At 55.5% G+C, this 17,978-nt stretch overlaps 2 protein-coding genes and 1 long non-coding RNA gene across 3 annotated transcripts; 1 reads left to right on the top strand and 2 right to left on the bottom strand.

Moving 5' to 3' along the window:
* Positions 1-3,400: 3,400 nt before the first annotated feature.
* Positions 3,401-8,793, bottom strand: LOC116446819 (maestro heat-like repeat-containing protein family member 7). Its single transcript, XM_032115202.1, has 15 exons — positions 8,238-8,793; positions 7,882-7,946; positions 7,635-7,787; positions 7,304-7,452; positions 6,880-7,027; positions 6,457-6,644; positions 6,230-6,367; positions 5,844-5,958; positions 5,534-5,671; positions 5,102-5,278; positions 4,820-4,975; positions 4,558-4,659; positions 4,083-4,185; positions 3,938-3,994; positions 3,401-3,680 (listed from the first exon to the last, which is right to left on the bottom strand). Exons 1-15 carry the CDS (start codon positions 8,341-8,343, stop codon positions 3,496-3,498), a joined length of 1,980 nt encoding a protein of 659 aa, XP_031971093.1. The 5' UTR covers positions 8,344-8,793; the 3' UTR covers positions 3,401-3,495.
* Positions 8,794-11,017: 2,224 nt separating this feature from the next.
* Positions 11,018-12,096, bottom strand: LOC116446820. Its single transcript, XR_004241394.1, has 3 exons — positions 12,038-12,096; positions 11,761-11,817; positions 11,018-11,462 (listed from the first exon to the last, which is right to left on the bottom strand). It is a non-coding gene; the product is annotated as an uncharacterized LOC116446820 (long non-coding RNA).
* A 996-nt stretch (positions 12,097-13,092) lies between these two features.
* LOC116446547 (mitogen-activated protein kinase kinase kinase 1-like) lies at positions 13,093-17,002 on the top strand. The gene is made up of 3 exons (XM_032114572.1): positions 13,093-13,153; positions 15,925-16,392; positions 16,683-17,002. Exons 1-3 carry the CDS (start codon positions 13,093-13,095, stop codon positions 16,880-16,882), a joined length of 729 nt encoding a protein of 242 aa, XP_031970463.1. The 3' UTR covers positions 16,883-17,002.
* Positions 17,003-17,978: the final 976 nt, after the last annotated feature.

A 17,978-nucleotide genomic window follows, 5' to 3' on the forward strand; every position in this document is an offset into this window, starting at 1 on the left:
CCTACTGGGTTTGGCCAGGGATTTGAAATCCATGTGCTGGGGAAGTTCAGTTCTTTGTGAACCTGTAAAACATGGCTTTGAAAAATGAGCCCATTATGCTTAGTTTAAATTCATTTTCCTGACTTCAATAGCTGTGCTTGGTGATCAGAAAAGGTTGAAACCACTAATTTAGTGTTTGATACCACACCAGTGGTTGTAGGATTCTCTTTAGCTCACGTGCTTTGGGACAGCTCTAGGTCTGGTTACACCCCTGTGTAACATTAAAGTTGTAATTCCACAGTGGGGGAGAGCTTGGAGCAGTCAAACTGAATCCAGCAGGCCAGAGAGGGAGCACTGGCCTTGCCCAGCAGTGGCCAGAAGGCAGGGAAGGGGAGGAAAGCCTGATTTAGGTTGGAATTCCTTCTTTTGTGGCATTCCAAAAGGTAACTGAGTCAGGAGGGAGGAATTTGAGGCCAGCGTGTGCTTTGTGTGCACCTGGACTGTGCACAAGTGACCTGTGCTGATGACTGGGGGTCTGCTGGGGCTTTCAGGACACTTCTCTGCAGCCAAAAACCAAGGTGTAAATAACTGTAGTACTGAGGGGTGGGTATTTGTGCTGATATGGGGTCTCTTGGCTAGAAAACTGGTTCAGGCTGCTCTGAAAAGAGCATGAGTACAGCAGGAAAAATGTCTGTCCCAGGACTGTCATCTTGGCAAATTTAACAATTCACTTAGAATTCTTTTTTTCTTAAATGTTTATCCATAAGGAAAATTTGCTTTTGGCAGTGTGAAAGGAGGTAAACAGGTACAATACCTATCCCAGGAGAAGAGAGGCCCTCATCGCCTCTCCCGTGAGCTGTAGTTAGACTGGCTGGTGTTTGGGGAGAGATCACCTCGGTAAAAGGCACCCTGATAACTTCTACTCCTCGATTCCATAGTGTTCGTTATAGTTTGCCTGTGTTGATAGAGGAGGAAATGTTTCCCTACGTGTGTTGCCTGCCAGCCACTAAAAACAGACTTAAATCTTCTCATGTAAACGACATTCTCCTGATTTTTCCCAACCTCACTGAGAAAATTGGACTTGGAGAAGAGATATGATCCTAATTCTTTCCCTGCTCCATACTGCATCTGTACCACTTGATGGTTCCACCAGGACCTCTGATGGGGTGAATGAGAGAAATAAGTTATTTTGCTGAGACAGTTGGATCTAAGTTATTTCGCTGTGGATTTGAACTCCTTTGTAGTAAAGCTTATGAGTCTTTTAGACTAGAACAGAAAACCATGGGAAAACGGTCTGGCTTGAAGGTTTTTTTCCCAGACTAGAGCTAGCTACAGAAAAGTGGATGGTCAAGGGCTTTGTGGGGTCTGGTCTTCCAGTTATGAAAGAAAGATTTGAAGCTGAAAGCTTTGCGTCTAATCACGGCAGAGGATTCAAGTGGAATTTGGGAAGAGTTTGATGGACCTTGGAGATGCGACAATTTCCAAGGTGTGAGCTCGTGTAAACAAGGAAGCAGATGGAGTCTCTCAGCTTCAAACTAGAAGTACTGTCATGAAGGTTTTGTACCACTGAGTAACTGGTGATGGAAAAGTAGCATCAGGGCTGTTAAAAAATGGAAGAGCCATCCTTCCCTTAGAAAAAAACCTGAGGCAAAGAGGTGGCCTGGTTGGTTCTGGGTTTGGAAGTGAACTTTCCAAGACTTCTGAAGAAAGGGGAGGGGTTTTTCCCCATTGTCTAGAATTCTATCATCTCATTAAGAAGAGTTGTCTGAACTCAGCGGCCTGTCAGTTCTCTGAGGGAGAAGTGGGCAGGAGTGGAAGACATTGTTTTATTTGGCCTCTAATCAATGACTGTGCCTTTGGTTTTGTTTAAAGCCACAAGGGGAGCTGCTGTCTCCAGTGAAACAAGACTCCTTCCTCAGTGCTGGGAGGTTGGGCTGCTCTTCCCCAGCTCTGTGTTTCCAACAGTGGAAGGTTTGTGTGTGCTCTTCCCTTAGGGCAGATTCTTCCTGTAGGCAGCTTCTGTCTGTGCGAGCTGTGGTGGCTTTGGGATGGATGGAGAGATCCTCAAGGGATCCTGGCCAGAGGAGGCCAGGAAGGGCCAGGAAGTATTCCAAGAGTGATGAGAGTGACAGCTGGACTGAGAGCATCACAGAGTCAGACCTAAAGACAGTCAGAATTTACCCGTGAGATTTTTTACCATGAAATTTTGCAGCTTCGGTGAAACCCACAGAGAAAGCCAAGAAGTTAATCAATGAAAGAAGATGTTCTGGACACAAGGAGAGGTTGTTCTTGTTATGGGATGTTAAGCGTGTACAAGGAAGAACTTGCAGATAATATGCAACAACTATATTTTTGCTTGTATAGCTAATTGTTTTACTGCTTGAATGGTCATTGCTTGTTAGACAGCCTTGTCATTGTTTGCTAAGCAGCCAATCTCAATAAGCCACAGCAACTATGAAGAGGTGTAAGAGTAGCAGTAGAGAAAATAAAAGAACTTTTACGGCTTTGGATTACAACAAGTGTCGTGCTGTTACGTCAGTCTCGACAAAGTGACACAAGAACTGGAGCATTACACAGGTAGGCTGGGAGAGCTGGGAATGTTCAGCCTGGAGAAGGCTCCAGGGAGCCCTTAGAGCCCTTTCCAGGGCCTAAAGGGGCTCCAAGAGAGCTGGAAAGGGACTTTGGGCAAGAGCCTGGAGTGACAGGGGGAATGGCTTCCCACTGCCAGAGGGTGGGTTTAGACGGGATATTGGGAAACTCCTGTTCCCATTGGAAACTCTTGTTCCTAGTTCTGTGAGCTACAAAATTTCACTTTAACCAGCTGATATTTTCACGTTAGATCAAAATCCAGAGGGGGGAAGGTAAAGACGGATTAGTCCAATTCTTCCAATTATAATGGAAGGCGTCCATGGCCATAGCCGGGCAACTGGAACTACAGCATCTTTAAAATACCTACCAAGACAAGCTGCTCTGGGATTCTGTGATTCCCAAGCTGAGAGAAAAACTACAATTCTACGCAAGTTCTCAGCTGCTGAGCAAACATCGCAGCATCAAAGAAGTTTTAGGACTCCAGTTTATCCTTCTATAGTCACCACACCAACTGCTCAATCCCAAGTTCAGCATCTTTATTGCCACTGCAGACTCTGGAATTGGTGTCTTTGTCCTACTGCTGACCTTCGGTGTGCCCAGCAAGACCTTTAACTCCACAATGTGAAACTGGACCTTCATGGAAGGGACCTTTCCCGCCTGATCTCCCCTAGTTTGTCTCTGCACAAAACACAGCACAGAAAAGAATGGCAGGATGGGGCCTGTGTGCTCCAGGGCTCAGGTTTTGCTCCACTTCAGCTCCACAGAGACACAAATAAGGTGAAGAAGCTGAAATGTTTATTAATGGAAAGCAAAGCAGAGGGATGAGCTGGGAGCAGGAGAAGGGAACAGGCAGGGTCTGAGGGCTGCAGGGAGGGAGCAATAGAGAGGGAGGGAGAGGCCAGGAGCCACCAGAGTTTCCAGGCAGGCTCAGGTATGCCCAGCATCAGCTGTGCCTGGAGCTCCAGCTGGTCTCCTCTTGCATGGGATCTGGTGCTGTCCTGGTTGTCTCAATCCAGAAGATGAACTTAGTAGCTCAGCTCTTTCATTTAACATGACTTGAACAATCAGGTTTGTGTTAGAAGGGCTGTCATCTGTGCTCAGGGCTTGAAGGGCTGGAACAGAGAACAGACCCAGGGTCATTGTGAGGAAACCCCCTGAAAAGACCGTCCCCACAGCACTCCTGCCATGGCCTGGAGAGAGCAGGAGACAACAAGATCAGCTGGAAGGTGCTGGCCACAAATCCCCCACAGACCCCTGAAATGTCTCTGTGCTCTGCCCATGCTGCCCCTCATCCACACAAAGGAGCAGAACCCTCTGCAGCCAGGGCAGGGATTGCAGCTGCCCCTGCCAGCCCACTGGCCTCACTCACCCTCACAGATGAGCTGCAGCTCTTCTGGCTGCCCTTTCATGAGCATCCCAGTGATCCCTGGAAACACAGAGCCTGTCATGGCCCCTAGCCCGGATCCTGCTGCAGTGGGGCAGGGAGGGACCAGGACCCCGGATGGCTGGCTCACCAATGGACCTGATAGCGGCCTCTCGAAGGGGCTCCTGTCGGCTCTCCAGGTATGGCAGGGCCTGCCGCAGGTGCTCGGCTGCTCGGCTCCTGTCCTCTGCCAGCTGCAGAGAGCGCCAGGAGGGAAGGGTTGGCGCGGGCTCAGCCCCTTGGCCGGGCGCTCCCTTTGCCCGGCCCTGGCCTCCCCTCCCGCACAGCCCCAAGGCCCGGCCAGCAGCCGCTGTCACCGGGCTCTGGAGAGGGCAGAGGGTCGGGCGCTACGCAGCTGGGCCAGCACTCCATCGGCTCCTGGCTCAAGGCCAGAGGAGCCTGGAGAAGAGCCCGCGTGGCCCAGGGAAGGGAGCAGCGTGTGGGGCACAGGCTGGCGCCCCTGGGTGCAGCATTGGACGGGGAGCACAGCTGCCGGCCCTGCACACTGAGCGCTGGGGGCAGGGGGCTTCTCCAGGCTGGGGCTGGGGCTTCCAAGCTTTCCTTACCAGACGCTCGCAGAAGCTCCATAAGTCCTCCATCTTCAGCAGCTGCTTGAGATCCCTTCTCTTCAGAAACCTTACTGCACAAAGCAGCGTTTCCCGAGAAGCCTGGAGAGCAGCAGAGACCCAGAGATGGCACCGCAGCCCAGGGCACAGGACGCGCGTCCCTGTGCCAAGGCCAGGAGGAGACTGCAGCCCGTGAGGTGCCAGGGCAGGAAGACACTCAAGCTCCCTCCCGGGGGGACACCAGCAGCCCAAGAGTCCTCACCTCTGCCACACGCCGGTTCTCATCGTGGCAGTGGAAGAGCAGTGGGAGCAGGCTCTGCCTCACATGCCTCTTCAGGGGTTTTTTTCCCTTTTCCACTACCAATTCCATCACTTCTTGGAAGAGCTGAATGGAGAGCAACTGCACAAGGCTGTTGTCCTGTTGGAAAGGAAAAAACTCAGCACTGCATTCTCCAGGCCCCCTGTGCACAGGCCCGAAAATGCACAGGGCACCACATTTCCAGGCAGCAGCCCAGTGTCAGTGGCTGGGGGCACAGAGCCTTACATTGTTGAAGAGTGGCCGGAGTGCCTCAGCCAGCCTTGGGGCCGTGGGGCTGGATATTAGGATATCTTTGTTCAGGAGTACATTCAGGAACACTGAGAGGGTCATCCTGACCACCTCTCCATCTGCATTCCTCAGTAGCTCCATGAGGCTTTCAGACAGGCTGCACATTTTTTTGGCCTGTGTGGAACACAAGGCTGTGCTATGCATCCATGAACGGCTGCACCGCCAACACTGCTCCAATAGTGTAACCCCACCCTGCTGCCATGGAGCCCAGAGGCCAAAGGCCTGTCCCGAAGCACTCAGGCAGCTGACCAGCGACACAGGAGAGCTGGGAGCAGCTGCCACAACTCCCAAAGCCCAGCTAGCTCCAAGTGATTGAGTTCCCCAGCCCCGATGCTGCCAGTATGGCTTCAGCCACTGCCTCCTTCTCACCATCGAGGGGTTCTTGCTGAGCACCATGAGGCCTCTGATTGCCAGGCGATGCATCTCCCTGGACTCGCTCTGCAAGTGCCTTGTCATGATCTCCAGGACACTGTCACCCCATTCACTCAAGTCCAGGCACTCGAGGACCTGAAAGGCACAGAGCAGTGACAAGGGAGCCATCAGGCAGGAGCCCGGAAGCGCCCAGGGCTGGGCCCAGGCAGCAGCGCAGGGCGCGGGCACCGTCCCAGGCAGCTGCGGCTACAGGAGGGCAGAGAGCTGGGAGGCAGCTCAGCGAGGCAGCGCTGGCCATCAGGCTCACCTCCACAAGGAATGCTGTGGCAGGCAGATCCCAGCGTGGCTCCTCCCTGCTGAGCAGCCCAAGCAGGTGGAGTGCAATGCAGGAACACAAGGGTATGGAGACACGGTGCATCTCCCTGGCAGGGGGAAAGAGGCACCATCAGCCCTGAGATGGGTGGGCAAACCTCTCCCATGACTGACTCACAGAGGTCTGGTCTTTCCCCACCACCCTGCGAGGGGACATGGGTACTTTAGGAGGCAGCTGTTCCCAGGCACTCTCTTCTCCTGGCCTTTTCCAGTCTGCTCAGCCGTCCCTTGGTGACAAGGCCCTCTGGCCCATGACCACGGCGACTCTGTGGGGTGTCCCGGGCACAAAGAGGAGGAGCAGTGGGGAGAAGGGGCTCTCACCTGGCCAGCAGACCCACGGCATAGTGGTGGGTGTCAGCACAGAGCAGCGTGTCCCAGGCACGCTTGCGCTCCATTGCCACCAGTAAATCCAGACACTGCAATCGGCGGAGCAGGGCCTTCAGGGTCTGCACTGCAAACCTGTGTGCAGAGGAAAGCCCAGGTCACGCTGGGAGCCCAGGCCTCAGCCCTGGGGACATGGGAGTGACAGGAGGACTGGGATGGAGCACCTGTTGATGCTGGTGGGAAGGCCATGTTCCTTCTGACATCTCCTCCAGAAAGTACTGATCTCCTCTGGCATCTGCTCTGTACTGATGAAAACTTGGAAGAGCAGAGCCACGAGGAGATGGGGGGAATATTCCATAAATGGCTCTGGGCACCAGGGCAGGCGGAGAATCTCCCAAACCACCCTGGTTCCCTGCAAAGGACAAACCACCCAGAGACAGCGCTCAGTGCTGAGTGGCAGGGCCTGAGCGTGCAAGAGAGACGCCAGGGGAGATGCAGGGTAGCACCAGGCCTGGTGTCCCTGAACCTGCCTCCAACCCAGGTTTCAGCCCAGATCCTGAGGCAGGGAGATGCAGTGGGGGAAGGAGGATGGGGAGCTGCTGGAGCAGCAACCCAGGGGTGAGCAAAGGCCAGTTCCAGAAACTCACAGCCAGCGCAAAGACATCCTTATTGTCCCCATCAGAGGTGTACATTTTGTGCAGTGGCCAGTCCTGCATCACAAGGAGCAGTGTTGGCAGCACCTTGTCCAGTGTTTCTCCTGATGAGGCTATGGTCTTCCACATGATTGCAGCAGCTCTGCAGGACCAGAGATGTGTGTCGGACGGTCTCAGCCAGAGCACTATGGCCTGGGCAGCCACAGGGGCCCAGGTGACAGAGCCACAGTGCTCTGAGGGGTAGGGAAGGAGCATAGCAGCAGGCTTAGGGGCTGACATCCCAGAGCTGGGAAACAGAGGGTCTGGTGGCTCCTGGAACTCTCTGCCTGTCTAGCAGACCCCATTGGACTGGCTGTACAGAGTGATGGGCCCTAAAGGCTGGTTAAACCTAAGCCCTCAAGGCAGGTGGGCCCTGTACCTGTCACATGATGGGGCACAGCGCAGGAGGGTCACTGCAACGTCAGTGGGGTGTGCATCAGTCAGCCTCAGGATGTCCATGAACAGCCTGTCATCTGGAGGCACTTTGGACACAAGCCTCTGGTGGATGTTCCTAACAAAGCCTGGCACCTGGAGAAGGCACAGAGAGATTTGGAGAGCTGTCAGAGCAGGCACTTCCCCAGCTTCCCCTGAGAAGCGCTTCCCTTCCCACCACACTGGGCTGGCCTCAAAGGCTGAGGAGGCCCAGTGGACCTGGCTTGGGGCCCCACACGATTCCTGGGGGGACTCAGCCCTGGGCACAGGCTGCTTACTTGACTCGGACTGGACACAACTCTCTCCCCAAAAAGATCCAGGCTGGGAGCAGAAGCTATGCTCTGAGTGGACATGGGGTCAGACTCTGCCGCAGCCCTGGTCAGCATGGTGATCATCTCTCGACACCTAGTGCCTGTAAGGTTTGTAAACATCTGCAAAAGAAGGAACAATAGGGAAGAGAGGGATGATCCATTGAGTGCTCCAGCCATGATTCTTGGCTGAGAAGGTGGGGATGGCTCTCAGTACCTGGCCTATAAAGCGCCAGCACCTATGGGCAAAGTTCTGCTCTTGTGTCCGATCCATGGCTGCATCTGGCAAAGAGCAAGCACAGCCAGAGCTGAGGAGCTGCAGGAGAGGCCAGAGAACACAGCCCAGCCCTGCGCCCCCCAGGCAGGGACAGCCCTGGAATAGCCAGGGGTTGGAGCACGGGTTCAGGGGGTTCAGTCCCAGTGCCTCTTCTGTCCTTTCCAGGGGAATGTCCACAGGGGATGGGATGGGATGGGATGGGATGGGATGGGATGGGATGGGATGGGATGGGATGGGATGGGATGGGGCCAAGCTGGCTGCAGGCACCAGCCCTGTGGCCCAGCTCTGTCACTCACCCTTCTGCAGCAGTTGGAACTGCTCCATCTCATTACGTTGCTGAGGTGGGGCAGCACCAGGGCCTTTTTCCACCTTCTTGGGTATGCTGGGGGGTCTCTGTTCCATGTCAATGTCTGGATTTATGGCTACTTGCCAGAGAGATGTCTTAGAAAAGTTCTGGGTGAGCAAGTGCTACAGCAGTGCCTTGAAGGGACCTACAACAGAGAAGCCTTGGCAAGGTTGCAGGACAGTAAGTCCTGCAGTCTGTCCTCGAGGGCTCCTGCCACAGTGACAGGAGACATTTTGTAAAGGCTCTCGGTCAGCAAGTCCTGCAGACTGCCCTCCAGGGCACCTGCAAAAGAAAAACCTTGGGAAGGCTATGGGTCACCACGACCCACAGTCTGGCCTCAAGGTCACCTGCAACAGTAACACCCTGGAAAAGCTCCAGGTCAGCAAGGAATGAGTTGGCTGTGTGGGGGCTCCTCACGGCACCGCTCTGTCCCGTCCTGTCCTGTTGTGTGCTCCAAGCACTGTGGCGTGGCTGCATTTCTGCCAGCCCCTATGTCAGCATGTGTCACAAAGGGCCCTGGGACACCCTGTCCCATTCCGTCCCATGGTGACCATGCTGCACCACGTCACAAAGAGCCCTTGCACACACTGGCACGTGCCCTGGCAACACCCCCTCCCCACCCAAGCTTCCCCAGCTTGCAAGGAAGATGTTCCCTCGAGTGTCTAAGACAGCCGTTGAGGAATTTCAGGAACAGTTAAAACAATAAGCAGATGCTCCTATGGTCTGCCTGCTCAGGGCAGCAGAAGGAGCCCCCACAGCTGCCGACGCAGCTGCAGCAGGAAGGGCACAAGGCCTTCCACAGAAGCCGAACATGCATTGGGGTCTGTGCTCCTTCCTGCAGGCGGCTGTTGGCAGGAGCACCTGGAGCAATTGATGGCAACACTTGGTATCTGTCAGAAGGCAGAAGCTGTTGCTCCTTCCTGGAATGATTTTTGCTTGGAAGTGATTATCTGCAGCACAAAACCACCATCCACTGTTGACTCTCAGAGGACAATTAGATTCTTACAGAGATACTGTCAAGTTTCCTTGTGTTCTTCTGACTGGTTTTCTTACTTTCTGGAAAAAAACATCAGCCCAGTCTCTGATGCTCAATGCTCCACTTGCTGCCTACCTGGCTGCGGCCAGCAGCTCATGCCCAAACACAACTGGGTGCCTGCTGGGCAAGGGAATGGACAGGCATGAGCAGTGATTTTCCCTGGTGAACAAGGGAGGTACCTGGGGAGGTGCAGAGGATAGGGATAACTCTGTGATGTGAGAACCTGCTCTGTGTCTCTAATTATGGTGCCAGCACCATGAAGAAGCAGCCAAGACAAGCACTGGTAGCAGACATGTCCTGCCACTTTCTGCTGTTCGAAGGACATGGAAAACACCTGTTCCCACGGCTCCAGAAGACTCAATCCAGGCACAACAGAGGGCTGTCCAGTGGTAGGGAACGGCCTCCAGCAAGACCAGAGCAGAATCCTCTACCAGCAGAGCCTGAGCTTGTGACCTGGGCCATCTGTTCAGCAGACACCAAAGTGCTTACTTCCCTCCAGCCCTGAACCTCAGCCACGAGTCCCTGCTTTTCTTCAGCATTTTCTTCTGCTGCTTATTCCTTTGTTCTGAGGAAATTCTGCATTTAGAGTTTAGAAGCTCATGCATGTGTCTTTAAGGTGCCTGAATGGAGGAGAGGGTCAGCAGCTGCAGCGCAGGGCTCGTGTCCCACCAAAGTCTCTAGCGATGGCACCAATGCCGGTGCCTTGGGACACCTGACTGTGGAAGGTGAGTCTGCCCTCAAGCACGGCCATTGAAGTCAGTCAGGGGCACAGGCTGCAGCTGAAGCTGCCAAACATCGCTGTGAGGCTGGCAAGGCAAGAGAAAGCCATTGTGGCCAATTCTGCTGGAGTCTTTTGCCAAGCCACGTGCAGCTGTGCCCACAGAACTCCTGTTTGGCACCCCAGCTGGTGCAGATGCCTCGTTGAGCTGGTGCCGGTGCTCAGGCTCCTGCTGTTCCTGTGCACACTCTGCTGCTGTTTCTCTGGTGTCCAGAGCTGCTTTGGCAGCAGCAAGAGCAGCCCTGCTTGAGGAGACATCGCCGTCCTCCCCATGGTGGCAGCAGCTGTGTGGGCCCAGAGCTTTGTGTCGGGGGGCCGCGGTCACAGCACCGTGGCCTTGGCAGCCACGGGGGCCCGTGCTAGCCATCAGCCCTGCCTCTGCCAACTGCCCCTTATTGGCAGCAGCCAGGGGCCGTGCCCTGGCAGGGCCCCCCTGCCCTCCTTGTCCCCAGCCAATCCAGCCTGGGCACCTCGGGGTGGTCCCCACCTCCTGCTGAGGCCTGGCCTCGAGGGCTTCTGCCACAGGCGTGGGAGACGCTTTGGGAAAGCGCCAGAGCAGCCGGATGGCAGGAACGAGGTGGCTGCCTGGGGGCTGCTTCTGGCTTCTGACACCCAGTTGGTCAGACTTTCCCACCACCTTGGCCCCTCAGGCTCTCCCCCAGCTCAGCCAAGCTGCCTGACAGCAGCACAGCCCCAATGGAGCTCCAGGCGAGCCAGATCAAGAGGCACCTCGGAGCCCTCAGCAATGATGCCAGCAACACATGGGCAGGAGGATACAGACGGCGGTTCCTGCCTGGGACAGGGCTTGTGGCCATCTCCAAGCACCAGTCCCACAGGGATCCCCGCAGCTCCGGCCCCTGCCCACCCGCTCTGTCGGCACCGTTAAGGCTTCAGCACAACCACCAAAGGCCAAGGGGCTTCTGGCCATTTTCCCTTCAACACTGCACGCCCAGGCAACCTGTTGAGCACAAGCACCTCTTCCAGGGCGCTCCCTATGCCCTGCAGACACTGGGCACCAAAAGAAAACTCCTGGGAGTCTGCATATTATAACATATTCTATATTTACAAACTAAAGAAAAATGAAAAGAAGAAAAGAACAATCGTAAAGAAAAGGAAAATCCCCGCTGGCTCAGGTGGCCCCATCAGACAGAGCCTCCCAGATCAGTTCTCTGCAGAGCTCATGCAGCACAGCAAGCCACAGCCTGACAGCCGAGGCCGTGTCTTCCATGCCCTGCGGAGTTGATCCTGCAGCCTCCGGAATATGGAGTATCGAGACGTCTCTAGTGACCGGAGAACGTACAGTGTTTGAAGTGCCAGGCTTCTGATGGCAGGGCTGATGTCCTCTGACAGGTGTTCAAGGGCTGCAAGAGAGAGGAACAGAGCCATGCTCAGATTCCGGATCTGCAGGGAGCCAAGGAGCGCCCCCTGCCACAGCCATCCCAGCTCGCTCTTGCCATGGCCAGGAGGGAGCAGGGACAAACGGGATCAGCCTGAAGTTGCTGGCCACCAATGCCCCACGTGCCCCTGAAAAATCTCTCTGCTCTGTCCAAGGCACCCCTCGCCCACACAGGGAGCAGAGCCCTCCACAGCCGGGGCAGGGATTGCAGCATTGCAGCTCCCTCTGAAAACTCCTGTTGACGCCTCGCTGCCGTCACTCACCTCCACAGATGAACTTGAATTCTGCCGGCTGCCTTCTAAAGCGCCGCCCGGCGATCCCTGGGAACACAGAGCCTGTCACGGCCCCAGCGGCACAGCTCCCTCCCAGCAGCGCTGCCAGCCCTGCGGCCACACGCTCTCCTCCCCCCGGCAGGGCTCAGCCCGGGTCCTTGCAGCATCCTGACATCCGAGGGCAGGCGGGGCTGCACGGCCGGGGCAGCAGCCGGGGCCGGGGCTGAGCTGCGGTGGGGCGGGGAGGGGGCCCGGCCTCGTGGCTCACCAATGAACCTGACGGCCGCCTCTCACAGGGGCTCCTGTGGGCTGTACAAGTATGGCAGGGCATACAACAAAGGAAGATGCAGCTGGCACTGAAGAAAAGCAGGGAGTGGCTGCAGATGTTCAGGGGTGGAGGGAACGCTTGGTTGTGTGTAGAGGAGATGGCCCGGTTCACAAGCTCTGGCTTTGCTGCTAGAGGATCCTGCTTTGCTCTTGCTGGAGGCCATTCCCTACCAATGTATGGCCCTCCATTGTTCCTGCATCACGTCTGCTGGACCTGTGGCAACAAGTGTGTTCCATGTCCATGTGACAGCAGAAAAGGGAAGGACATGCCTGCTTCCAGGGCCTGTCTTGGCTGCTCCTTCAGGGTGCTGGCACCATCATCAGAGACACAGAACAGCTTCTCCTCCCAGAGCTATCCCTATCCTCTGCGCTTCCTCAGGTGTCTCCTTGGATGTTCCCTGGGGAACCTCCCTGTTTTAAGCCACCCATTGCCCTGCTCAGCAGGGACGCAGTTGTGTTTGGACGTGAGCTGCCACAGCCAGACACACAGCAACTGGAATGTTGAATATCAGAGGCTGAGCCGATTCTTTTATTTCCAGAATGCAAGAAAGACAGAAAAGTACAAGGAAACTTCACAGTGTCTCAGTAGAATCTCTTTGTCCTGCGAAACTCAGCAGCTGATGCTGTTCTGGTGCTACTGCTAATCCCTTCCATGATAAAATTCATTCCAGGAAGGAGCAATATCTCGTGTCAGATGCCAAGTGTTGCCCCCAGTTGCTCCAGGTGCTCCTGCCAACAGCCCCCTGTAGGAAGGAGCACAGCCCCCAATGCATCTTGGCTTTGGCTGCCCTCTGGCACAGAAGCCCCCCGGGGACACAGGTCTCTGGGGCAGGAGACGGGCACCAGCGCTGCCAGGGCTCAGGGGGTGGCAGGTCTGCTTCGGAGGGGACTCTGCCACACCTGCTGATTTCAGTGCTCCCCGGGGCCCCGGGGTCAGAGCAGCATTCGCGCCCTGACCCACATGTTCCTTGTCTGTGTCACAGCCCCGGCTTTAGGATGGCCACCAGCCGGGACGTGTCCCAGGGAGGCCGTGCCAACTTCTGTGGAAGACTGTGGGGTATGCCCAGCCCCTGCCCTGGAGGGAGACCTGCTGATAAGGAGATTGCATAACCTCCCAGCAAGACCCCCTTGGAAAAGCCAGCACTTCTCAATGAAGGTAAGAGAAAACAAGAACCATGATCCTCTGAGAAAGAAGGTACCCTGCTGCAGTCTGTTGTGCTCAGCTTCAAGGCTGCTAAGAGAAGAAGGTACTGTAAGAACCCCTTCTCTTTTGACGCGTCCTTCTGTGTGAGCTCTACCTCGTCGGACTCTGCAACACTGAAGGTGTACAAAAGGGTTTTTCTCCACGTAGTGTGAAGGAGTCCAACCACTGAACGTTCCTTTTGGAAGCAGCAACAGCATTCTCAGCTGCCTCTGATCGTGAACGAGCTTTTGCTGGACTTCTGCAATTCGGTACACTGCACACACAAGCCCGGTGCTCTGCGGCTTCCTTCTTCACCTTTTGTAACACATCGCGCTTTCCTTCTCCCGGAGGCAAATCGTCGTCTACTTCTCGCACAGAACACTGTGCTGGCAGCATGCTGCCTCTGCCAAAAGACGCCGGTGTCATGCACTTTCCTTCGCAGAGCTATGTACCACCACATTCTGCCTCTCTTGCATTCTGAATCAAAAGGGAAAGCTGCTCGCCTACGTCTCGCACAGAGAACTATGCCAGGACAACAAGCTGGACGGGAGCTTGCTTGTGGAAACTTGTATTTGCACCACAGTCATGGGGCAGCCCTGGTTCCTTTACAACCTGCAAAGCGCCGTCAGCTCGTGCTGCTCTCTACACGGCCCTTCTCAGCTCCAAGTACCACCGCCCCCATTACAGCCTCGCAAGGAGCAAAGATCCGGATAGACGTCTCACACAGAGAGAAATGTGTGCCAGGGCAAGAGCGTGTTCTTCATTACCCCCTCTCATTGCCCAGATTGTGGTGCTCTGTTGAAAGCCTGCCACTTTGAAAGGACTAATACAGCAAGTGCGTCTCTCTTGGCACATTTGCCTGAGTGGCAGCTAGATGGACAGTTCAGACCCTGTGAATCTGAAAGCATATGATTGCACACAGAGCTGAGGAAGAAGCGTGCACAGCACACTGTGGATGTGTGCAGCATTTGCGCTGAAGAGTGGCAAAGTTGAATGTTTCAGCAGAAGCAGCGCGCCAGGGCTCTTCGCTGCTGGCCATGCATTCTGCGCGAGAAGTAGATGATGATTCGCCTCCGGGAGAAGGAAAGTGCAACTTGTTACATAAAGCGAAGAAGGAAGCTGCAGAGCACTGGGCTTGTGTGCGCAGCGTACAGGTGGCAAGAAGAGCGTGCTTGCAACTTGCTTGCCTGCCGAATACACGGTAGCAGCCGCAAGAGAAAAGTTCAACGACAGCTTCTTGTGCTCCTACCCATTGGTTGTCCAGCGCCCCCTGGGAAAACAATGCGCTTAAACTTTTCCTCATCAGTCTGGGACTGTAGGACCGAATCTTTGCAATCAAGAGACAAGAGAGTTGTCATTAACACTTAAAGCAGGTTTCTGTGTGTGCTTGAATTATTTGTGCAGTTCAGAAGCTGTACATTCCTGGACTTACCTTCCTATTCCCAGCCTTGCCTACAATGTCTGGGTCTTCTCTCACCTAACATTCCGCTTGCTTTCCCCCCACTGGTCTTGCCTTCCCTACATCTCCCTTGACTTGCCTAGAATTGCCTACACTTCGATTGCATTGCCTTGCCTGCATGAAAGGCAAGGCAAGGCATAGCAAAGAGCAATAGGCAAGTCAAAGCAAAGCAAGGGAGTAGTAGGCAGGGCAGTGCAAGGGAGATGTAGGCAAGGGAGAGGTAGGCAGGGGAAGGTAAGATGTGGCCAAATGGCTCAGAGTGCCTTTCCTTGGGAAGCAAAGGATATAGTGCCAGTGTTGGTGGAGCAGATGTTAAGTTACCGTGGGGAGGAGTAGCCCAGTAAGACATTTCTGTCTTGGCACGTTCTGTGTAGGAGCAATTGTTAGATGTATTGGATCCTGGAGGCAGTATCTGACTTTTGGTTGGTAAGTACCTGAACAAGGATGGCAATGCTTTCCCATGGGAAGGAAAGCACTTAGCCCCAGTGTGCAGATAAGAAGCCGCCTCGTGGAAGTCAAAGGTGGCAGCAACTTTCTGACCTGACATACCTGGTGGGGAAGCACTGCCTCAGTTTGTACAGTTATAGAGTCAGTCTCCATCTTTTGAAAGTGGTCTCCTGAGAGGTTCAATTTGGCATGTGGCTTCCACTTTGGAAGAGGTGGCCTTCAGAAATTCTGGCAGTCCACTTCTTTTGGACAAGGTAAGCAGCTATGCTCAGTCTTGACGTGCAGCTGATAGAGTGACCAGGGCAGGTAATGACCAGTTACGGTGTTCTGGCACCTTTGTATGGGTTCAGTCCCTGGATGTTTTTTCTTTTGGAGGAGGGGATTCCATTTCTTTTGAGATGGGGTCATAGTTCTTCTCTTTGATGGGTGTAGTTCAATGGATGCAGCTGAAGTTGTAAGCAGCAACAGCTTTCTCAGCTGGCACTTCAGGGAGCTTTGTTTTTACTGGATGTTTTCAGGTTTGTAACTGGAGTCTGCGAGACTGCAAAGACTTCTTAGCACTAAGGAGTTCGTGTTGTCGTTTGGGTGTGGTGCAAGTAAGAGTTTGTATGTGGAAGGGGAACACCAGCAAAATCTTTTTTTCCTGACTCAAATGATTTCAGAGCCAGGGACGTTTTCAGCTTGGCTCTGTCCGTGGGGTGCTTTCGAGCAGGGCTTGGTGCCATTTCCTTCTTTTGAGAGTCGACAGCGCCATCGAGTGGTTGTCTTGATGCGTGGGAAGCGCCCGGCCAAGGGGCTGAGCCCGCGCCAACCCTTCCCTCCTGGCGCTCTCTGCAGCTGGCAGAGGACAGGAGCCGAGTGACCGAGCACTTGCGCCGGGCCCTGCCGTACCTGTACAGCCCACAGGAGCCCCTGCGAGAGGCGGCCGTCAGGGGCCCCTTCCCACCCTGCCACAGCTCGGCCCCGGCCCCGGCTGCTGCCCCGGCAGCGGGATCCGGGCCCGGGGCCGTGGAGCCCCGCCTGCCCTCGGGCGTCAGGATGCGGCAAGGACCCGGGCTGAGCCCTGCCGGGGGGAGGAGAGCCACGGGGCTGGCAGCGCTGCTGGGAGGGACCTGTGCCGCTGGGGCCGTGACAGGCTCTGTGTTCCCAGGGATCGCCGGGCGGCGCTTGAGGGGGCAGCAGGAAGAGCTCGAGCTGATCTACAAAGGTGAATGAGGACCGCGGGCTGTCAGCAGGGGCTGGCGGGGGGAGCTGCAATCCCTGCCCCGGCTGCGGAGGGCTCTGCTCCCTGTGTGGGCGAGGGGTGCCTTGGGCAGAGCCCAGAGATTTTTCAGGGGCACGTGGGGCATTTGTGGCCAGCAACTTCAGGCTGATCCCGTTTGTCCCTGCTCCCTCCTGGCCATGGCAAGAGCGGGCTGAGATGGCCCTGGCAGGGGGCGCTCCTCGGCTCCCTGCGGATCCCGGATCTGACCATGGCTCTGTTCCACTCTGTCCCAGCCCTTGAAGATGCAGCAGAGGACATCAGCCTCGCCATCGGTAGCCTGGAACAAGAAATGTTGCACCTTCTCAGGCCAGTAGAGAGGGCTCTGATCTCCATCTTCTGGAACCTGCGAAATCAGCTCCTTGGTGCATGGAAGACACAGCCTCAACTGCGGGGCCGTGGCTGGCTGTGCTGTTGGAGATCTGCCGAGAGCTGAGGTCTCTACTCTGTCTTCTGGGCCCACCTGGGCCAGCAGGGATTTTTCTTTTCTTTAAGATTGTTCTTTTCTTCTTTTCATTTTTCTTTAGTATGTAAATATAGAATGTGTTGTATAATACACAGAGTCCCAGGAGCTTTCTTTTGGTGCCCAGTGTCTGCAGGGCACAGGGGAAGAGGGGAGAAAGGGTGCTTGCATTTAGCAAATTGCTTGGGTGTGCAGGGTGGAAGGGGAAATGGCCAGAAGCCCCTTGGCCTTTGGTGGTTGTGCTGAAGCCTTAACAGTGCCGACAGAGTGGGTGGGCAGGGGCCAGAGCTGCGGGGATCCCTGCGGGACTGGTGCCAGGAGATGGCCACAAGCCCTGTCCCAGGCCAGAGACACCATCTGTGTCCTCCTGCCCGTGTGTTGCTGGCGGCATTGCTGAGGGCTCCGAGGTGCCTCTTGCTCCGGCTCCTCTGGAGCTCCATTGGGGCTGTGCCGCTGCCGGGCGGCTTGGCCGGGGTGGGGGAGAGCCTGAAGGGCCGGGGCAGTGGGAGGCCGTGAAGGGATGAGGTGCTGCAGAGTCCCTGATGGGACAAGGCAGTGGGAAGGCACAAGGGGGATGTTGAGGGAGTGGGTGGCAGGAGACTCCAAGGGGACAGAAGGCTGGGGTGGTGGGAAGGCCTGAGGAATTGGGTGTCAAGAGGCCCCCAGGCAGCCGCCTCGTTCCTGCTGCCCGGCTGCTCTGGCGCTTTCCCGAAGCGTCTCCCAGGCCTGCGGCAGAAGCCCTGGAGGCTGGGCCTCGGAAGGAGGGTGGGGGCACTCCCGAGGCCCTGAGGATGGGCTGGCTGGGAACAAGGAGGCCAAGGCCCCCTGCTGGGGCACGGGACAAGCTTGTGGGAAGTCAGATAACCTGAGATTTTACCCCCAAAATGTTCTTTCTGTCCCCTAAAGTTTACCTCAGGTTTTGTCACAAAATTTTCTCTGGGCTCTCTACAAATTACCTCAGACTTTTCCTCAAAAGCAATTTTATTCCCTAGAGATCACCTCAAATTTTCCCGCCAAAACGTCCACCACATGTGCTCCACAGATTACCTCTGATTTCATTCTCCCAGTC

This window comes from Corvus moneduloides, chromosome 7, assembly GCF_009650955.1.
Source record: "Corvus moneduloides isolate bCorMon1 chromosome 7, bCorMon1.pri, whole genome shotgun sequence".
Taxonomy (NCBI): Eukaryota; Metazoa; Chordata; class Aves; order Passeriformes; family Corvidae; genus Corvus; species Corvus moneduloides.